The sequence below is a fragment of the Mizuhopecten yessoensis genome, unplaced genomic scaffold, assembly GCF_002113885.1.
Source record: "Mizuhopecten yessoensis strain PY_sf001 unplaced genomic scaffold, ASM211388v2 scaffold1311, whole genome shotgun sequence".
Lineage (NCBI taxonomy): Eukaryota > Metazoa > Mollusca > Bivalvia > Pectinida > Pectinidae > Mizuhopecten > Mizuhopecten yessoensis.
Window position 1 is genome coordinate 436,700 of NW_018403983.1, and position 18,594 is coordinate 455,293.

The following is an 18,594-nucleotide window of genomic DNA, read 5'->3' on the forward strand; positions in this document are numbered from 1 at the left end:
ACCAGTTTTCGGGAACAAAGGCACAATCTTATTGAATTGTTATGTTCCTGAAAATTGGTTGTTGTCCCTGAAAATTGGTTGTTGTTCCTGAAAACTGGTCCATGTCCCGACAACTTGGATATGGTTTTTAAATTTAAATGGTGCTCCGCTAATTTGGAGAGTGTTTCCGTAATTTGGGCCATGCAAATATGATTTAGATTGTACATCATTAAGTTAGCCATGCATAGATTATTTAGCTGGTACGTCATTAAGTTCGGTCATGAATTTATGATTTAGATTGTGTTTTGTAAAATTCAATGCTAATTGAAGTTTACTGGTATAATAAGGTAGATTAAGTCGTAGAATTGATTTTTTCGCTCTTAAGTGATTCTCAGTGAACATGTATACAATAACAGCAACTTAGATGATTTGTATTCATAAAGTATTACCTAAGTTTACAGCAGACACATGTATAGATTGTCTTCCTGCTAAGAATCCATTGTGATATATGATACAGGCGAGGCTGAGGGTTTGTACCTACATATCGACGCGGCCTATGCCGGAACAGCATTTATATGTCCGGAATACCGGAAGTTCATGACTGGGATTGAGTATGCGCACTCTATTGCATTTAATCCGTCAAAATGGTTGATGGTACATTTTGACTGTACAGCTATGTGGTAGGTATTTCAGGTTACGTTTGTTTCTCTCGTACCCTTTCCTTCGGCTTCTATAATGTTGTCATGTCTCCCTATGCGTACAACCCGTTCACATATTGACCCCTACTTTCTTCCTCGCTCCAAACACATGTCCGGTGTGTTAACACATATGTTTGCTGGGGAAAGCTTTCGCTTTCAATATATATTGTATCGACACAACTGTGTTGTCCTTAGGCAGGTTTGGTCTCTGTTTCCTCCCAAAACATCTGCTATTTGGAGGTTTCCATATTATTGAAACTATACAGCAATCTTTTGGTTTTTATCATTTATGGAGTAGTTTTTTCAATATGAAGGTCAGCTTTATTTACTCGAAGTTAGCTTTCCGCCCTCAATGCCAAATATTTCAAACATAAACATGTTCACGTCATCAAGGTGTGACGTTAACGACTCGACAGTGCTATTAACAGAGTTGCGTATGATACTGTTTTTCAAATGGTTAGTACCTAATAATGAGGATTGTTTTATTTTGGTATCTGTTCCTGTTTAATAAGAAAATAATGTTAATAGTTGTGTTTGGTATTAACATCTGCTTTGAAAATGCTTAATGAGAGCCGTTGTGCTTATTGTATTTATAGATGAAGTGTTTGCTAACTATTTAATTATATAGTATTGTATTTGTTGAATCAATGTATAGTATTATATTTGTTGAATCGGTATATAGTATTGTATTTGTTGAATATGTATATAGTATTGCATTTGTTGAATCGGTATATAGTATTGTATTTGTTGAATAGGTATATAGTATTGTATTTTGTGAGGTATATAACTATATTAATTGTGTTATATAACCACCTTTGTGAGGTATATAACTATATTAATTGTGTTATATAACCACCTCCTTTGTGAGGTCTATAACTATATTAATTGTGTTCTATAACTACTTGTATATAGCTATAACACTGTGTTTGCTGTTGTCTAGGGTGAAGAACAGCGGATCCCTACATCGTACCTTCAATGTGGACCCGCTCTACCTTAAACACGAGAACAGTGGTAAGGACCCTTTATTTATAACGAGTTAATGTATAGCGGTTATTGCATCTGAAATAGAAACCTAGCATTTTTCTACTGCAGGATTTCTCTGACTTCAACTACCTTATTGATTGAAACATATTTTCACTGAATTGATTGATTAATATTTATTATTGATCAAAGATGATTTCAACATTATTGACACACATTTTAACTGAAGTTTCTTCATTGATTAATAATTATCAAGCGATTAAAGATAATTTCACATTATAATTTGCTACGTATGAATGACTGATGTAATAACCTCAACTCGTTCCCCCGATGTTTTGACAATGTTTCGACGTTCTGACAGATATGATGATCCGTATATATACTACAAACGTCGATACAAGTTGACGTCTTTTAAAAAACCTAGTAGTGTTAGTGCAAGAATCAATGAAAAGAGGTTTAACATGGGGGGGNCCCCTGTTCTGAACTCTCCGTTGTTTTTATTATTTAAAAAAAAAAATGGGGGGAGGGGGGAAGGCCTTTAGAGTGCATCCACAAAAAATGCGACGATTCATGAATGAGCGCGGGCAATAATCCTCCTTTCGGTTACGTCACAATAAGGTGATGTCACCCATACATTATGTACTGGAGTGCTAATAATGCTAAACTAGTTATTGTGCCGTTATCTCTCCAGGGAAAGAGACGTATTGACTAGAGCAAGATATCTGCAGTCATGAAGTGACAGAAATCAAATTGTCTAAATATCACCGTACTTATGTATGTTGCTTGATTGTAAAGATAAATTTTGACACATTTCAAATGTAAACAAAAAAACTAACAAAACAAAACAAGAGATCCCAGATGGATGTTGGCGCCCACCTTTGTACCATCTTTATGAGTTCTCTGACAGTTCGGTCTGTTCTTTTCTTTTCTCTAATCTGTTTGATCGAGTCATGTTAACAGTAAATGCACATTGAGGTAACTTTTGATCTAAACTAAATACTGCTGTTTATTAAATACAACCTTCAAAGTGAGTTTGTCATTTCACATAGTACTAGTTACTAGTACAGTACTTAATGTGAAAGAAATAGAATCGATCATTTAAATATAAGAAAGATCTGTTAAGTTCTTCCTTCAGCAACTTTGTTTTTATGATCAGTCTCAAAATATAACATGCACAACGAGGGATCAAAGGGAACGTGCATATCAAATTTGAAACAGATCCCTCAAGATTTTCCTGAGAAAAAGTAAAAGTATTAACAAATCTTCAATTTCAAAAATCGAAGAAGGCTGTCGGTCGGCCATTTTGTTTATCTGATCAGTTTCAAAAGTAAACATGAACAATAAAGGATAGTGGGGAATCTGCATATATAATTTTGAGAAAGAACCCTCCAGCACTCCATGGAAAATAGAACTAACAAACCATAACAGTCAAAATCAAAGATTTGTTTATCCGATCAGTCTCATACGAAAATATGTATCACATCATACCAAGGGGAACCTACATGAAAAATCTAAGATCTCTCCAGTACTTCCTGAGTAATAGTCACTGTCAAAAACCAAGATGGCTGCCTGTCGGCCATTTTGTTTATCTGATCAGTCTCAAAAGTTAACCTGCACGCCGAGGGACCGAGGGAAACCTGCATATCAAATTTGAGAAAGATCCCTCCAGTCGTTTCTGAGAAATAGTGATAACAAACCTTTAATGTCACAAGATGGTGGCCTGTTGGCCATGTTGTTTATGTGATCATTCTCAAAATTAAACATGCACAGCTAAAGACCTAGAGAAGCCTACATAACAAATTTGGGAAAGATCCCTTTAAAGCTCCCTGAGAAATTGTGATAACAAACCTTTAATGTCACAATCCAAGATGATGGCCTGTCGGCCATTTTCTACATCCGATTAGTCTCAAAATTAAACATGCTCAACTACAAGGGGAACAAACATATATAATTTAAGATGGATCTCAAGTACTTCATGAGAAATAGCCATAACAAACCTTCACTGTCAAAATCCAAGATGGCTGCCATTTTTACATCCGATCAGTCCCAAAAGTTAACCCGCATAGCTAGGGACGAAGTGGAACCTACATATTAAATTTAAGAAAGATCACTCTAGTACTTCTTGAGAAATAGCCATAACAACCCTTCACTGTCAAAATCCAAGATGGCTGCCTCTCGGCCATGTTGTTTATTCGATCAGTGTCAAAAGTTGTCCTGCACAGCTAGAGACCAAGGGGAACCTACATATATAAATTTGAGAAAGACCCCTCTGGTACTTCCTGGGAAATAGTGATAACAAACCTTCAATATCAAAATCCAAGACGGCTGCCTGTCGGCCATGTTGTTTATCTGATAGAAACCTACATATCACGTTTAAGAAAGATCCCGTTAGTACCTTCTGAGAAATAGCGATAGCAAGAATTGTTTAAGGACGGATCACGGACCCCCGACCACTGACAGACGACGCACCACGGACGCAGGGCGATTTGAATGGCCCACCATCATGTGATGGGGGGCTAAAAAGTACAAAAATGTCTGCCGTGTTAAAACTCTTATTATTATGAAATATTGCTAATTCAAAAAGACAAGGGAGATAACTCTTAGATAATAATAATATGTAAGATAGTTTTTAACTTCAAAAAGAGTCATAGACTATTTTCGGATGTTTGACTCTTTTTGGGTAAAGTTTTAAGAAACCACTATATAGTGGTTAACAAACCACTATACTACTCGTCTTCTTTCTATGTTTACATTTGCGCTGCAACCTACTATGTAAACATTGCCAGCGGAAATGCATTGCATTTGAGTATGCAAGCAAAACTCTGTGACGTAACACGTGGTTTACATGTGACGTCATGGATTAACCTTGTTCAATGAGAGTCTTGTCGCTTCGCTTCATGATAATATGCAAACACTGCGTCAAACACTCAAATGACTAAGGTAATATTTGGCGCCATTTTGTTAAAAATAGGGCTGTTCCGTTTAAAAGGACGACGCATATACAAAACGCAGGTTATACATTAATTATTTAAAAACAAATAAATAAAACTAAACAATTGTTCTCTAGGAAAAAGGAAAATATATGGATTGAACGGTGTTCTTTTTTTTATTTTCATGCCGGTATGAACGCAACCCAGTTGCATTACTATTAAACATGAAGCTCTAGCGGGCTTTATGCAATATGGATGTAACCGATTTACGTTCATACCGGCATGAAAATAACAAAAACGCCGTTCAATCCATATACGAATTTATACTTTCATGCATCTTATTGAATTCTAGTCTTGTGGAATAACCCTTTGGTTTGATTTCTAGCACTGTACTAAAATAAATGCAAAATACCTAAAAATAATTTCATTAAAACAGCACAGCTGCTCGCGAGGAGTAGTTTCGCAAAATGCAACAAAACATGAATCACCGATTATTTTATGGGCCTGATTTCAGCTGCTCGATAAAGTAACATCTTAAATTCATTTAAATGTGAATCAAAAGAGCCCGTAGTTTTTAAGACTTCTCAGTTTTTTTCTTATTTCCTCAACACGTTTGAAGATTTTTGCAATTGACACCGTAAAAGTGTCTCACCTAACATTGTGCATCAGATAAGAGCTTCGTGTTAGGGAAGCGTTAAGCATTGGATGCAAACGTTTAACTGACATTAAAACGTTAATCAAAGACCGTTAAAGGATTATATGCTAATCGACACTATAATCGTTACCAAGTGCAGATAAAATTTACACTTAAAAGACATGTAGTCGGCGTCACTGTACAATTAAAGGAACTCAATACAATGACAGCTAGAGACGTTCACCTCGATGAAATACGGACACAGTTGCTAAACAGAACACGTCTACAGTCAACTGTTATAGGACAATAATCCGCGTCAGCGTATCTCCATGTTCATACTTCGTATATAGAACTAAATACATTGATTTTGGAAATGTAATAGTTCATGCTCGCTCATAATGCAGTTAATATAAACGTATTTTTATATTTGATTTTCCATCACTTTTCAATGGTTTGAATGTGAAAATGTTTTATTTATTAAAACTCTGTGCTTGTCAGACATTTAATGACCTGACATTTGGCTGCTGTTAATTTTGATTGTAGTTTTGTAAATTATACATTCGCAGATAACAGCCTTTCTATCATTGAAATCCACAATAAAATAACATATTTCAACATAGCAAAATTCGATTAATATCAACGCGAATTTCGATAATTGAAAAATTCCATTATGTTATTAATTTAGTTTTGGCAAACGTAAATAGCACATAACTGACTTCTAATTCAGAATTTACAAGTCTACGTAAGATAAATAAATGAATCAATCTAAGGTGCCTCACGTAACAACACAAAAACACTTTTTAGTCATAGCTTTTTATTTAATTAACACATTTATTTAAATTAAGTTTTAATTGTAACGTATCTGTACCTGCACGCGCACTCGTTCCACCTAGAGTAATGACCGCCTTCACGTACTATGGGCCAGTACTAGCTAATGCACGGTGTAAACACATTCGGTTGTGGCCCAGTGAGGGGGTCATTTCAGTGTTAAACAATTGGTGCCACCATCCATCTTCTTGTCGAATTTGTCGATATTTTATTGAAGAAGACACATTACGTACAAACCATGCAACTTAATTTGACGTCTTTATTCTTATTTGATGTAGATTCCAACAGGCTGACATTTTCTAATCAGTTTCACCAAAATGCTTCATCATTCTGTTTGTGTAGACAGATTTCGGGGTCTCATTAACGTTTTATTGACCATCCCAAGCTCCGGGTCCTTTATGTTTACCGTACATTTTTTCCGGACGTGTTTGAAATCTCTTTACCCCTATTATACCACTATTTGTCAGGTTTATGGCTGGCGAGTGACTGGCCAATTAATGGGTACTGGTATTGAATCAATCTTATCACGGATTTTGCACACTTCACCAATAAAGGACGATCCGCACTTGAAGGAAGCTGACAATACGATTGGATGATAAAATATGTGATCTGTCAATAAAATCACTCGGAATACGTTAGTGCAGTCCTGTTATCAGTCTCGCAGATAAACCCCACTGACACCTACGTAATGTTGAGAACACTTCAAATAAAATTAGACGTAAATTAATTATAAACTGGACAGTGCTTAGCGTGTCCCGAGGACAACAGCGTTGGGCACAACTGTCTCTTCTCATTGCACGCTAGCCTGATCGAGATGAGATTACGTTATAAGGACTTACATTAGATTCAAATCAGCAATGTTCCTTACAAAGGAATCAAAGGGGTATCCAGAGGAAGTCTTATCAGGTCGTGGTACTACTTGAAGGGAAGCCTAACATGCCGACGTTATGGATGAAAAGAGAATTAGGAAAAAAATCATGATATTACAATTGTCCTTCAGATTTTATTTAAGTAATTTAAAATTAATTTTGTCTCTTTTCTGTACCTTTGATTCTAATAGGATTAGTTCAAATAACACTTATGCAAACCTTCAGTGAAACGTCTCTAACACCCTGTCTTAGAAATATAATGGTCAAAATAGTTATAGGATATTTGAATGCATAAGTATTCTTTGACTACATGTTCTGGGATGAACGGAACATTCACACATACACTTTTAAAGTTTGGTAATATACACAATTAGCCAGAAATAAATTACACTGTATCATACAGCTGTACCATTCTTTTATGACTCATGGGTTAGCCTGAGGCCAAAACGTTCGAAATCCAAATTGTTTTAACTCATGTTGAGTTAGAGGGCAGGTGCGTAAGCCTGAAATGTGCAATCAGATGAAAGGGGAACGATAAAAAAAAAATTTCATTCTTCCGATGATATAAAGTAAGTCTGTTCTTCTAGAACGATTGTGGCTTTTTAGTTCGAATGCACTGATTAATGTTGTGTGTCTCTTACTATTCGCAGAAGTCATAGAAACATCCGAAACTATTTGGTTTTGTCATACTACCTTATCACTTTGGAAATATATTCTACTAAACAACCTGACTTTGCTTTGATATCAACATTAATCGATGGTATTGTTGGTCATGGTTAAAACAACATGGCCGAGTATTGTAGCAGGCAACTAATGTGACACCCCTGCAGAATTGAGGATTTTCTACTGTGCCCTCTACCTGGGGACACATAAACGACCAAAAAATAACCGCTGCACATATTACAAAATGTATGGTCTTTAATTTTCATCTGTACTTCCTAACAATTACTTTTCTTTCCTAGCTTCTTTCTTGATAGTAACTCAGTTTGTGCGCTTAGCATTGAACGTAAGTAAGAAAGGCCCAAGGCAGTCCTTAGAAATTGAACATGTTATTTTCTGGTAAAATTCAGCATCAATGGTTATCACAATAACGGGTTATTCCGTAGTCGCTATAATGTGCCTAGGTGGGATATTATATTTGGTACTTTCGACATAGTAGTGCAGGTAAGAAAACTTTAAATTCGACATCAGATTCACGCTATCGAAAATATAAGCGAATATACCAACATTACGCTTCTAGCACACGTATACGCATATACATTACACACGTGGAGACACATCCTTAAATTACATTAGCTGTTAATAGGGCGTTAAACCCAAACAAACCTTTAACTCTGTGATAAAAATAACCGCATGCTGCCCTTACGCTGAATAATCAATTACATTCAAGAGTTTACCCTTCTACCTTCCACCTTCCTTTTAGTGTGTTCGATTATTCTATGTGACCACGGTGGCCAAATGGTAAAGGCGTCTGACATTCTGCTACCTCTAGCCCTCAACCACTGGGTCGCGGGTTCGAGACCTGTGTGTGGCAGTCGCCAGGTACTGGCCGTAGGTCAGTGGTTTTTCTCTGGGAGCTCCGGCTTTCCTCCACCACCAGAACCTGGCGTGTCCTTAAATGACCATCGCCGTTGACGTAAAACACAAACAAACCAAAATCATTCTTCTAATTCTCACATAGCCTGTTGTCATGGACAACTGACCGGTAATTGATTCTAACGTGGACGTCTTACAATAGGACCACATTGAGAGAATCTAAACATTGCCAGGGCATGGGATATTTCTCCGATACTTTTTCATCAAACTTTAGCTCGCATCCATCTAAGGTGATGCATTGGCCTTTTATCAACTCATTCACAATAGATACGTGCAATTAGATATCTTAAAAGCACAAATCAAATTAATTAATGGTTATTAGCAAACAATCAGTAATCCATCTTACCTCATTGCTAGACAAAATACGCAAAAACAAAGCCAGTGATTTTCAAATTCGACATTTTGAGTAAATAACAACTCAGACTAAGACGCCTACCGACTTCCTGACGATTACCTTTTCATACTTTGGCGTGGACTGGCACAACAGGTATATAGAATATATGTTACTGAAGACGGACTGTAGACTTGGCTGATCATGAATGCAAACTTATTTGGAACATCATGTGTATATTGATTGTGATGGTCTAGTAATGGTGATAATTATGTTAACATAATAAGTGACAGCTAGTTGATATGTCAATAAATTTAATATATATATTTCTATTTTCTTTTTTTTCTTTTTGCTAATTATCACGTTTGTATGCTATTTATTGCATAAAAAATTGTATTATTAAAATATATAATAAAAATGGCTTTAAAAAACCCAGTAAAAAGCTGAAATTATGGATTGCATTATTTTCCGTCCTGACTATAATTTTTAGATATCATTTCCGAAAGGCAGACCATAATTTTCGTAACTTTTGAAAACAGTAAATATAGATCAAACAACACGAATCAACCATAGTGTGTAGAGAGGGACACTGGGACAAGATCTGGGCCTGCATTCATGAAACCGATTTCATGTTCAAGCATGGATTCTGTGCTCAAACGAACTTTCTTGCAACTCGCCTAAATCATGCGACACAACCAAAAGCGTAAAACGATATTCGGCTTTTAGTCTCTCCGCCTCTTCAAAATTCGTCCAAATCATTGAGGTAATTGGATTTAAAGTATTTTATCACCGGAACAAGAAATTAGGCTTGAGCAAAGAGTCTGAGCTTGAGCATTAGACCGGTTTCACGAATGTGGGCCAATCGAGTCCCTGGACTCCCGACTATTATACTGTACATTGGCCCAGTCGACATTAACGAGATTACTATGTATACGGAAGACTACTAGTGTTGTGCCTGTAGTGGGCATGGACCCTTTACTGTTTAAACCGTTTATGAATGTATTGATTTAATGTTACAGGTGCAGCAATCGACTACATGGTAAGTAACACTGTTACATTGTTAATCTTCCAGAATCTTATTTTTACGATTGTTCTTCAGACGAGTATTTTAATTTTAAAGGAAAAGTATACACATTTTGTCAGTCACGCGACACAGACTATGGATAGAGCGAAGCGACGACAACGTAGCATTCCTCTGGGAATTATCAGAGTGTTACATTCTTCTGATCAGGAAAACCGTCCGTTTGTTATTTTTTATAGAATGTTTGCCTATTGAATATCTCTTGAACTTTAATTGATTACAACTGACTTCGGTAATAATATATAATGACATTGCAAAATAAATGTAATATTGTAGTAATGTTGGCGAAATACCAGGATACTTACAGAACAGTTTTACATAATCGGATAGTCGGGAAAGTCTAGAAGGTAGACAGTTGTTTGAACTGTAATTTGAGACTTAGTAATACTGTATTGAAATATTGCGAGTGATTCATTATACGATAAATTCAGGTTAAGCTCCGATAAAATCACGTTAAACACCAATCGCTGATTCAATTATCACAGAAACAATTATTTTATGCTTTATATAGACCATACACATGCAATTTTGACTTTCAATTATACTTCATCTTCAAATATTCTCAAAAGCCTAACAGGGCTTCAAAAAGGAGGCGTATGCTATGAAAATAATCACACACAAACACACAGGCTGATTTTATTGATTATGTCATTTAAACATCGGTCGAATTTTATTGAATATCAGTTTAAATTTTGGTACTTTATATCACATTTGTACCTCAAAATATTTCTCCGCACAGACATTACATATACATGTATAAGAAACGCCTTCCCGTTTATAGAGTATGCACCAAAAGGAAGACTTAATACATCTTGGACGTTTCTACAGAGAGGTGGCTTGTCGTTCAAAACCCGCGAGATGGCACATGTTATTAATATACTTATATTCCATAAATATATGAAAAGGTGTCTATTTATAGGTGGAGGTAACACTAGGAGACGTTGATATGTAACATAGCATACGGGTCACCATTAACTTGTATTTACATTTCCATCGCTAGTGTCTCTATAAGTACTACCAGAGGAAACTGCGTCCATAGGGTAATAAACGCAATGTGATCGGCGTCGATTTGATGCTACTCCTCCCACCTTGTATAAGACAGCCGGTTAAGGTTAACATTTCAATATCGAAAATATAAGGGAATGCCGTTATTTAAATCAATAAAAACTACAATATTTAGAATGGAAAAATATGTATCGAACAGCATTTCACAATGTTCATGCGGGCATGGACATTAAAAATATACCGTTCGACACCTTTAAACTACTACTAGTAACATAGTATATGATATTCAAATGTATGTACAGTTCTGACTTAGACGAGCATTGGGAATATATTGCTTCTCAGAGCAGGTGTAATAACGAGAAATATTACGCAAGGAATCACATTTTTAGAGATTTAGCTTATCGGTTATTGACACCGAAAGCCAAACAACGAAATTATTTTCCATATATTTATTTCGTCTATTGAGGCTCCGTCAGCGGTACTCACATCAAAATAATGAAAATCCATGTCTAAAGTGTTCGGACCATATTTAGAAATACAGCTTAACGAGAAAGGTGTCTAACAAGGGGATAGTAAGAGTAGAACTAAGCGATGGTTTATATGTGGTAATTTTTTTTCGCGCTTATATATGTTCTTTATTGTTGCATTATTATTAATGATTGCGACTATTTTTTCCTAAATGAAACAAGAAGGTCTTGTAAGTGGTAAGGAATGGTAAAGTCTTTGCGTATGCCTAATCTTCGTTGAAAGGGTCTACTTTTTCGAGATTTAAGGCCTCGTGGTCACTATACAACACGCTAAGGTCAGGATTGATTAGTGAGCCAAGTTTTTCGAATGCTGTATTTTTCGATGAAAACTATTTTTCCTAGGCAATTGCGAAAATAGGGATCCCACAGGAAAACAAACTTCATGTTAACTTGTTTTAGAATCAATCATTATATTACATAATCAAACACCGTTTTAAACACTGAGTATATTGACACAGAAAGCTATACAAAGTAAATAGTATTATCATGACTGAAAATCCATGCATTTCGTCGGTCAGCACATTGGGTTAATGACTCATTGCTCAACTTTGTATAAATAATTCAAAAGGTTGGGCAAATCCACAATGAAACTACGTTTTTGACCAACGATTACTATGAATAAATAACGCTTACAACAAAAGTTTGATTCGTGTTTATTGTGATGTCTTTCAAAACCATGATTTACAAATGTCCACATTATCAAATACATACAATTAGGAATATGGCGATATTACAAGCTTTGTCTTGTTAACTCACTAACACGAGATTTAGAGATACTAATGTTTTGTTACTTACTCGATATTTCTAGTTATTAGGTTGCAATTTCGATAAGTAACACGAAAAAGAATTGTTTACGTGGTCCTAATGCTATTTTGTAAAAAAAAAAAAAAGGTTACCATTAAAGATATTAAAATATCATCCTCGATATCCAGGGGCAACGCTCACTTTCGCTCTCTGCACCCCTGGTATATGACATGGCAAAATTGAAGACATACGGCTAGCAATTTGGTTGGTGTCAGGTAAAAAACACTGACCAAAAACTAAGCTGATACTTGTCCTTTGACGATGACAGAGGAGCGACGCCCGACTTCAAAGCTAATAAGTTTTACCGTTAGGCGACAGCAAGATTCTTTTATTGTACATCAAAGGATCAAACTAGTCTTATCGTCTCACACACATGGTTGTGCACACTGAGCCTTCGATTTTGCTATGACATATTCCAGGGTTCAGAAAGCGAAAGTGAGCGTAACCCCTTGATATCGAGGATGTTAAAATATATGATAATTTGCCAACATTCTTGATCATGTGATAAAAGGGTGTTGAATTCATTTCTATTGCATATCAGTTTTATTAATCACGGCAATACTTTTGTATTGTAGAGAACCTTTGGCATGCATACATTTCTTCTATCTTATATCTAATCAAGTTTGCATCCGGGAATTATAAATGCACAGCATTAAAATGAGAGTCCGACCGAGCTGCTGCAATGCCTATGGGAAACACAAGGAAGCAACTGTCAACAAGAAAGACTCCTTCCGTTTGCTTAATCTTCTATATATGGGAGAATATTAAAAGCCAAATTTATCTTTTAGTGGATCTCTTCAGCTTTAAAACTCGTGCAATGGAACCCTTTCTCTTCATTTAAAGTCGACTGTGACTAATACAATCATGCTTAACTTTCCACTGAAACATTTTGAGACCTTATATCTGTATTGTCAAAATCCTTTGTATTTGGTAGCACTGGCAGATCCCACTGAGCCGAAGGTTCCGAGCCCTGAAACTGTGGTTTGTCATCAGGTCTTTTGGTGTGGAGGGTCTGCAAGCCCACGTCAGAAAGGTAAATCATGGGTAATAGCCACAAGGGAGTTCACTCTTACAACCTCAACTATGTAACATGTAGCACGTTTACCACAGAAAACCGAAATTTAAATGTCAGACATATTCCGGGGGTGCAGAGAGCGATAGTGAGCGTATCCCTTGGATATCGACAATGTGATCAGTGATCATATGGCTTGTAAAGTCTAGAAATATTACGCAGATTTGCAGACAAACAAATCGTAATACGTGCGTTTGCATGCAAAGCTGTGTCATTCATAGTGTTAGACTTATAAATGCCATATCAACACACTGCTCAATGCATAAATAAATACGGGTGATTTTGTTTGTGTTTGTGTAAATAACATCCATCCCATATGGATAAGGAAAGACAACTCCTGGTTTAACATCAAAGATTTACTTTATACATAAACAATGTACGTAATAAACGTGTTTGTGTATAATTTAAAACTTTGATGTTACATAATAGTTTAAACTTGATTTCATTATCGGTATAATATACCAGATATACAAACATGATATACATATAGGATTCAAGAACAAGTACAAAGTACTTATGTTAATCCGTCTACTTCTTTTGTGAAACGGCGATTGGACGGCTATAATACATAAAAAATATAGATAAGATATAGTATATAGTATATATTTATAAATATAAGATATGTTGTATATTATAATATGGAAGAGAAGAGGACATAGAGGAAGGAGAGAAAGAGGTGCAAAAGGGTTTTAAGAAAAGGTTGTTGGGAAAAGTATATACCGGAGTAAATTGAATGCATTATGGGAAAGAAACTGGCTGAAGTATATTTTGTAAATGAACACATGTCGATGAAGGTCAATAAGGTCTTCATCGCATAATGAATTGATTGCATATCATGAAAACTCCCCATGCCGACCCCTGAGTATTCCAACATCCAGTGGTGTACAGCAACCAGCTGTAATTTTAAATATTAAAAGTAACATCAAACAAGATTATGACAATTTGTATATGTTTATCCATACTGACGTGTCGTGACATACAGGGGCCGTACCAGTAAAATATCACTATGTACTGCATATAAGCATAGGTAAAATCAAAATTTAGATATTTAAACTTAAAATCGTTCCGACTGGTTGATGGAATATTAAACACAGTCGAAGATGTTCTCATTATATTTAACTTGCATATCAGGATTACTGTACAGTAGACGGTTTACGTTATAGTCGAGAGGAAGGCTTCTGAAGCATTGTACTCTTAGTTGATAGTATTTTGGACAGAAGAAGAGGAAGTGTTCGGTTGTTTCAGCAGATTGATTACAAGTACACATGGAACTATCAACTAGATTTCGTCTAAATAAATGGCTAAAGAGAGAACTACTGTTCATCCTTAATCGTGTATTATGGATTTGGCCGAATCTACTTCTGCAGTGGTAATGATAAGGTGGAACAAGATGGCTTTCAGCATTCAAAATATATTTGAGATTAGTAATCGACGGGTTAGGCTTTACATTATCGGGAAGTACATTTCATAGGTCAATAGAGGAGGGTAAGAAGGAATCCTTGTGAAGTTTGGTTCTACAGTTGATTTGACAATAATTCTTTGCGTTTCTAGTAATGTGAGAGTGTAAGTAAGAATGACGAGCAGGAGGTATGTTAGTTTAATAGGATGGGCACTGACAATCTTATGGAATTGTATGATTTTATGTTTTCTTCTTCAAACAGAAAGAGGATCTGAGCCTTATTCTAAATAGATTCGGTCATGACTAGTTAGTTTAGTGGTCCCAGTTACAGTTCTGGCTGCTTTAAGCTGTATATTTTCTAATAATTGACTTTGTTCAGTCGTTATGTTGTCCTATTTTACATCATCATATTCTTCAAGTGGTCGTTGAAAAGTAAAATACATTTGTTGTGAAGTCATTCTGTCAGTACTGAATTTGAATTTCCTAAGAATACCAAGTTTCTCGGATGCTTTGCTAATTATAAATAGCACATGGTCGGTCCACCCTCCGCTAGCCGAAATAAAGACGCATAGATGTTTGTGGCATGGGACTTCTGTTAAAGGGATATTATTTATACATAAGGAGTGATGAATTGGCTTATTATTTTTCTTACTTACAATCATTGTCACTGTTTTATTAGGGTTAAAGTTAACAAGTCACTTTTTAGACCAATCATGGATTCTTTTAGATTGTCGTTTACAAGGATTGCACTAAGATCCGGCAAGTCCATTACAACGTAGAGGGAGGTGTCATCGGCAAATAATTTAATAATACAATTGATATCATCGACAATGTCGTTAATGAAAACTAAAAAAAAAATGGGCCTAAAATTGACCCCTGGGGAACCCCTGCTGTTACATATTCCAAACTATGGAATACATTTTGAACCCCTGGCTCATTTTATTTCTAATTTCAGGGTGTGCTTCTGGCGGAGAAGTTTGAGAAGATGGTCCGATTAGATGAGCGGTTCGAGATTCCAGCTGCTCGACATCTTGGGATGGTTGTATTTTGTTTAAAGGTTTGTAACCTTATCTTTGAAAAAATAAATCGCCTTGTATATAAACTCAAAGTAATGTTTCTCCTATCAAACTTGTATAGATCTAAGTCAGATTGTCCGAATTCACAAAGTCGGCGAATATATATATATTTTATTAATGTTATTATTATACTCACTGTTTTGGAGTTTTTGGAGCACGAGACCAATTATTGACCATTCACTGTCCGTGTGACGAACATGCAAATCGAATGCAAAGTCAGTATGAAGGTATTGACAAAAAAAGCATAAATGTTATCGTGAATAACAAATCCTGTACATTACTGTAACCACGATCGCGAAAATAAATATCCATGAGGATTTTCAGTGATTACTATTTTCGTTTAATTAGTTTTTCTTCTCATTCCAATACAATTTAATTAGACGATTTTGAGCACAGACTTTGTGAACAACCAAGAGGATGGAACATCCTTACACCTTAAAAATACATCTAAAAAAACGGATTTTCTCTCAAAGTTGACGGGTGGGCTTTTGTTAGAGCATGGACTTGTATCAAATCCATTACCGCTATAATAGAAAATAACATAAAAATAGCATTACAAATATCTCTCTGTGAGATGAATACAGCAAGGTTGTAAGATTTTCCAATCTATTTGTATATCAATGGTCTGCTGTTGACGTTCTATGTGTTACTTCTGAAAGAATAATGTAGTATTGTATTTCACCATAACAGATCATTCAATTCTAATTGATGTTTTTGTATATTTCAGGAGGACAATGATCGTACAGAAATTCTTCTAAAACGGTTAAACAAAAGTGGCAAAATACACATGGTACCGGCTGCACTGAAGTCGAAATACGTCATCAGATTCACAGTGACGTCACAGTATACGACCGACGTGGATATCGAACGGGACTGGAAAATTATTCAGGACATGGCGACAAAAGTGCTTCGGAACGAGGAATCAGATGAAGACGACGTATTTGAGGAAACACAACCTATCCCCGTCGTCATTGAACCAGAAGTACTGAAACGAGTACCATCCTTGAAGAAAAAAGACTATGGAATGAGTCTGTTGCTAAGCAACGTTCCGTCGTCGCCAAAGCTCATCAATGGCAGTTTTGCCGCGCTGTTTGACAACAATGACGTCATTGTAGAATTTGCTAAAGAAATCACCAACAGTGATTTTAACGGTCGACCTATTCGTCTGTCACCAAGACGACGAATGAAACTCCGGGACCAAAACAGACAGAGAAGTCTTGACTGTGATGTTACTCCTCATCGATCTATTATAAGTCGATTTAAGCAGGCCTCGCTTGATTCGAAAGTCGACGAGATTCTCGAATGGTCAACTCTCCAGGAACAGACCGGAGGTCTGTTGCATGAAATTGAGGATGGAAGTGAGAGCGGAGCAGATTCGGAATTGGACGCGGGGTCAGGGGTCAAAATGAAAGTTTCAATCAATGTAACCAAATCGTCTGAAACTGACGATGAACCGGAAAAAGACAAAGGTGAACTACCGAACGGGAACGGATTCCATCCTACCAATGAATCCGTAAATGGACATATAATCTGCAAACATTGCGGTCACGTGATTAACGGATAACCACGTGTTAAGTATGCGCAACTGACATTTGTGAAGTAGAAAAGGAAAGTAAGGAACAATTACTGTGCAATATATATCAAATGCATAGATTGAAGTAGTATATGTTATCTGAGTGATGACGTAGGATGTTTTAATAATATTTCCTGCTTAAACTGTGTGCATTACTGTGAAAACTCGTCCATAACATTTTCTCTTTTAGAGTTTATAAAACATCGTTGCATGGGTGCATGCCAAACATTTATCCCATTGTGTTGTATCTAAGATAGAATAGACCAAAAATACCAAGCGCCATTTTACATGAATAGCGAGCATAGACAACCTACATTGCACCAAAATAACGTTGCAATGTTTCTGCAACAACGCTATAACATTTCTTGTCATTGCTAATGTGTAGGACCTTGGGGTTTGGCTTGTAACAATAACGTGACTTTGTATATCGTTGTCATGGAAACACACTCCTGGAAATCCTTACTATCATTGATATAAATTATTGTCATGGAAACACACTCATAGAAATCCTTACTACCATAGATATTAAGGAAATAATGTCGAGCTTGTCGACCAGTGTCGTCTTTGTGTAGAGATCATGCGGATATTCTGTCTCCGAATCTGATATAAAGTGTAATGCACGTGTTCAGTCAAGTGTTCAGTCACGTGGTCTTGTTGTTTGACAATACGTAGGGACTCTGTATCGCGGCAGTAATACTATTGATATCAAACAGTTGTCTGCAGTTATCGAATGGATTAATATTTGGATTTGGGTAATCATTTTATGTAAACAATATATCATAATTATATATATATATTCCAGTAAAAATATATTTGAATTAGAATGTATGATTTCACCAATAGGTTTGTCAAGTGAACAAATAAATATTCCTTGATTGGAAAGAAATCAATCTCATATCGTTATGATTTATAAAGATAGGGTTGTGTCATTAAACATTAATTAGAGTTTCACATAGAGTCACGTCAGATTAAGTATGATCAAATAGTGTTTATTCATGTATTTGTAAAATTGGACGCGGAGAACATCAATACATCCGTAAGGCACGTGACATAGATTGGCGGAATATTTTGGGAAGGCTAAAGCAGAACTGCAGATTCTAGAAATATTTCTCAGCTTTTCAAATGCATTCCTTACCTATATTTACATTTGCATGGCATTGTCACTTTATAGCCTCTTTGAAAGCTGTGTCGTTGATGGGGCTTTAATTACC

The 18,594-nt window shown here is 36.0% G+C and overlaps 1 protein-coding gene across 1 annotated transcript in view; it reads left to right on the forward strand.

The window, feature by feature from the left end:
- Positions 1 to 18,235, forward strand: part of LOC110458956 (histidine decarboxylase-like) — a 76,524-nt gene extending 58,289 nt beyond the window's left edge. The window contains exons 8-13 of the mRNA XM_021510955.1: positions 497 to 659; positions 1,618 to 1,688; positions 9,866 to 9,885; positions 13,198 to 13,296; positions 15,690 to 15,791; positions 16,538 to 18,235. Coding sequence (XP_021366630.1) covers positions 497 to 659; positions 1,618 to 1,688; positions 9,866 to 9,885; positions 13,198 to 13,296; positions 15,690 to 15,791; positions 16,538 to 17,374 — 1,292 coding nt within the window. The 3' untranslated portion in view covers positions 17,375 to 18,235. The remainder of the gene's footprint in view (positions 1 to 496; positions 660 to 1,617; positions 1,689 to 9,865; positions 9,886 to 13,197; positions 13,297 to 15,689; positions 15,792 to 16,537) is intronic.
- The last annotated feature ends 359 nt before the right edge of the window (positions 18,236 to 18,594 follow it).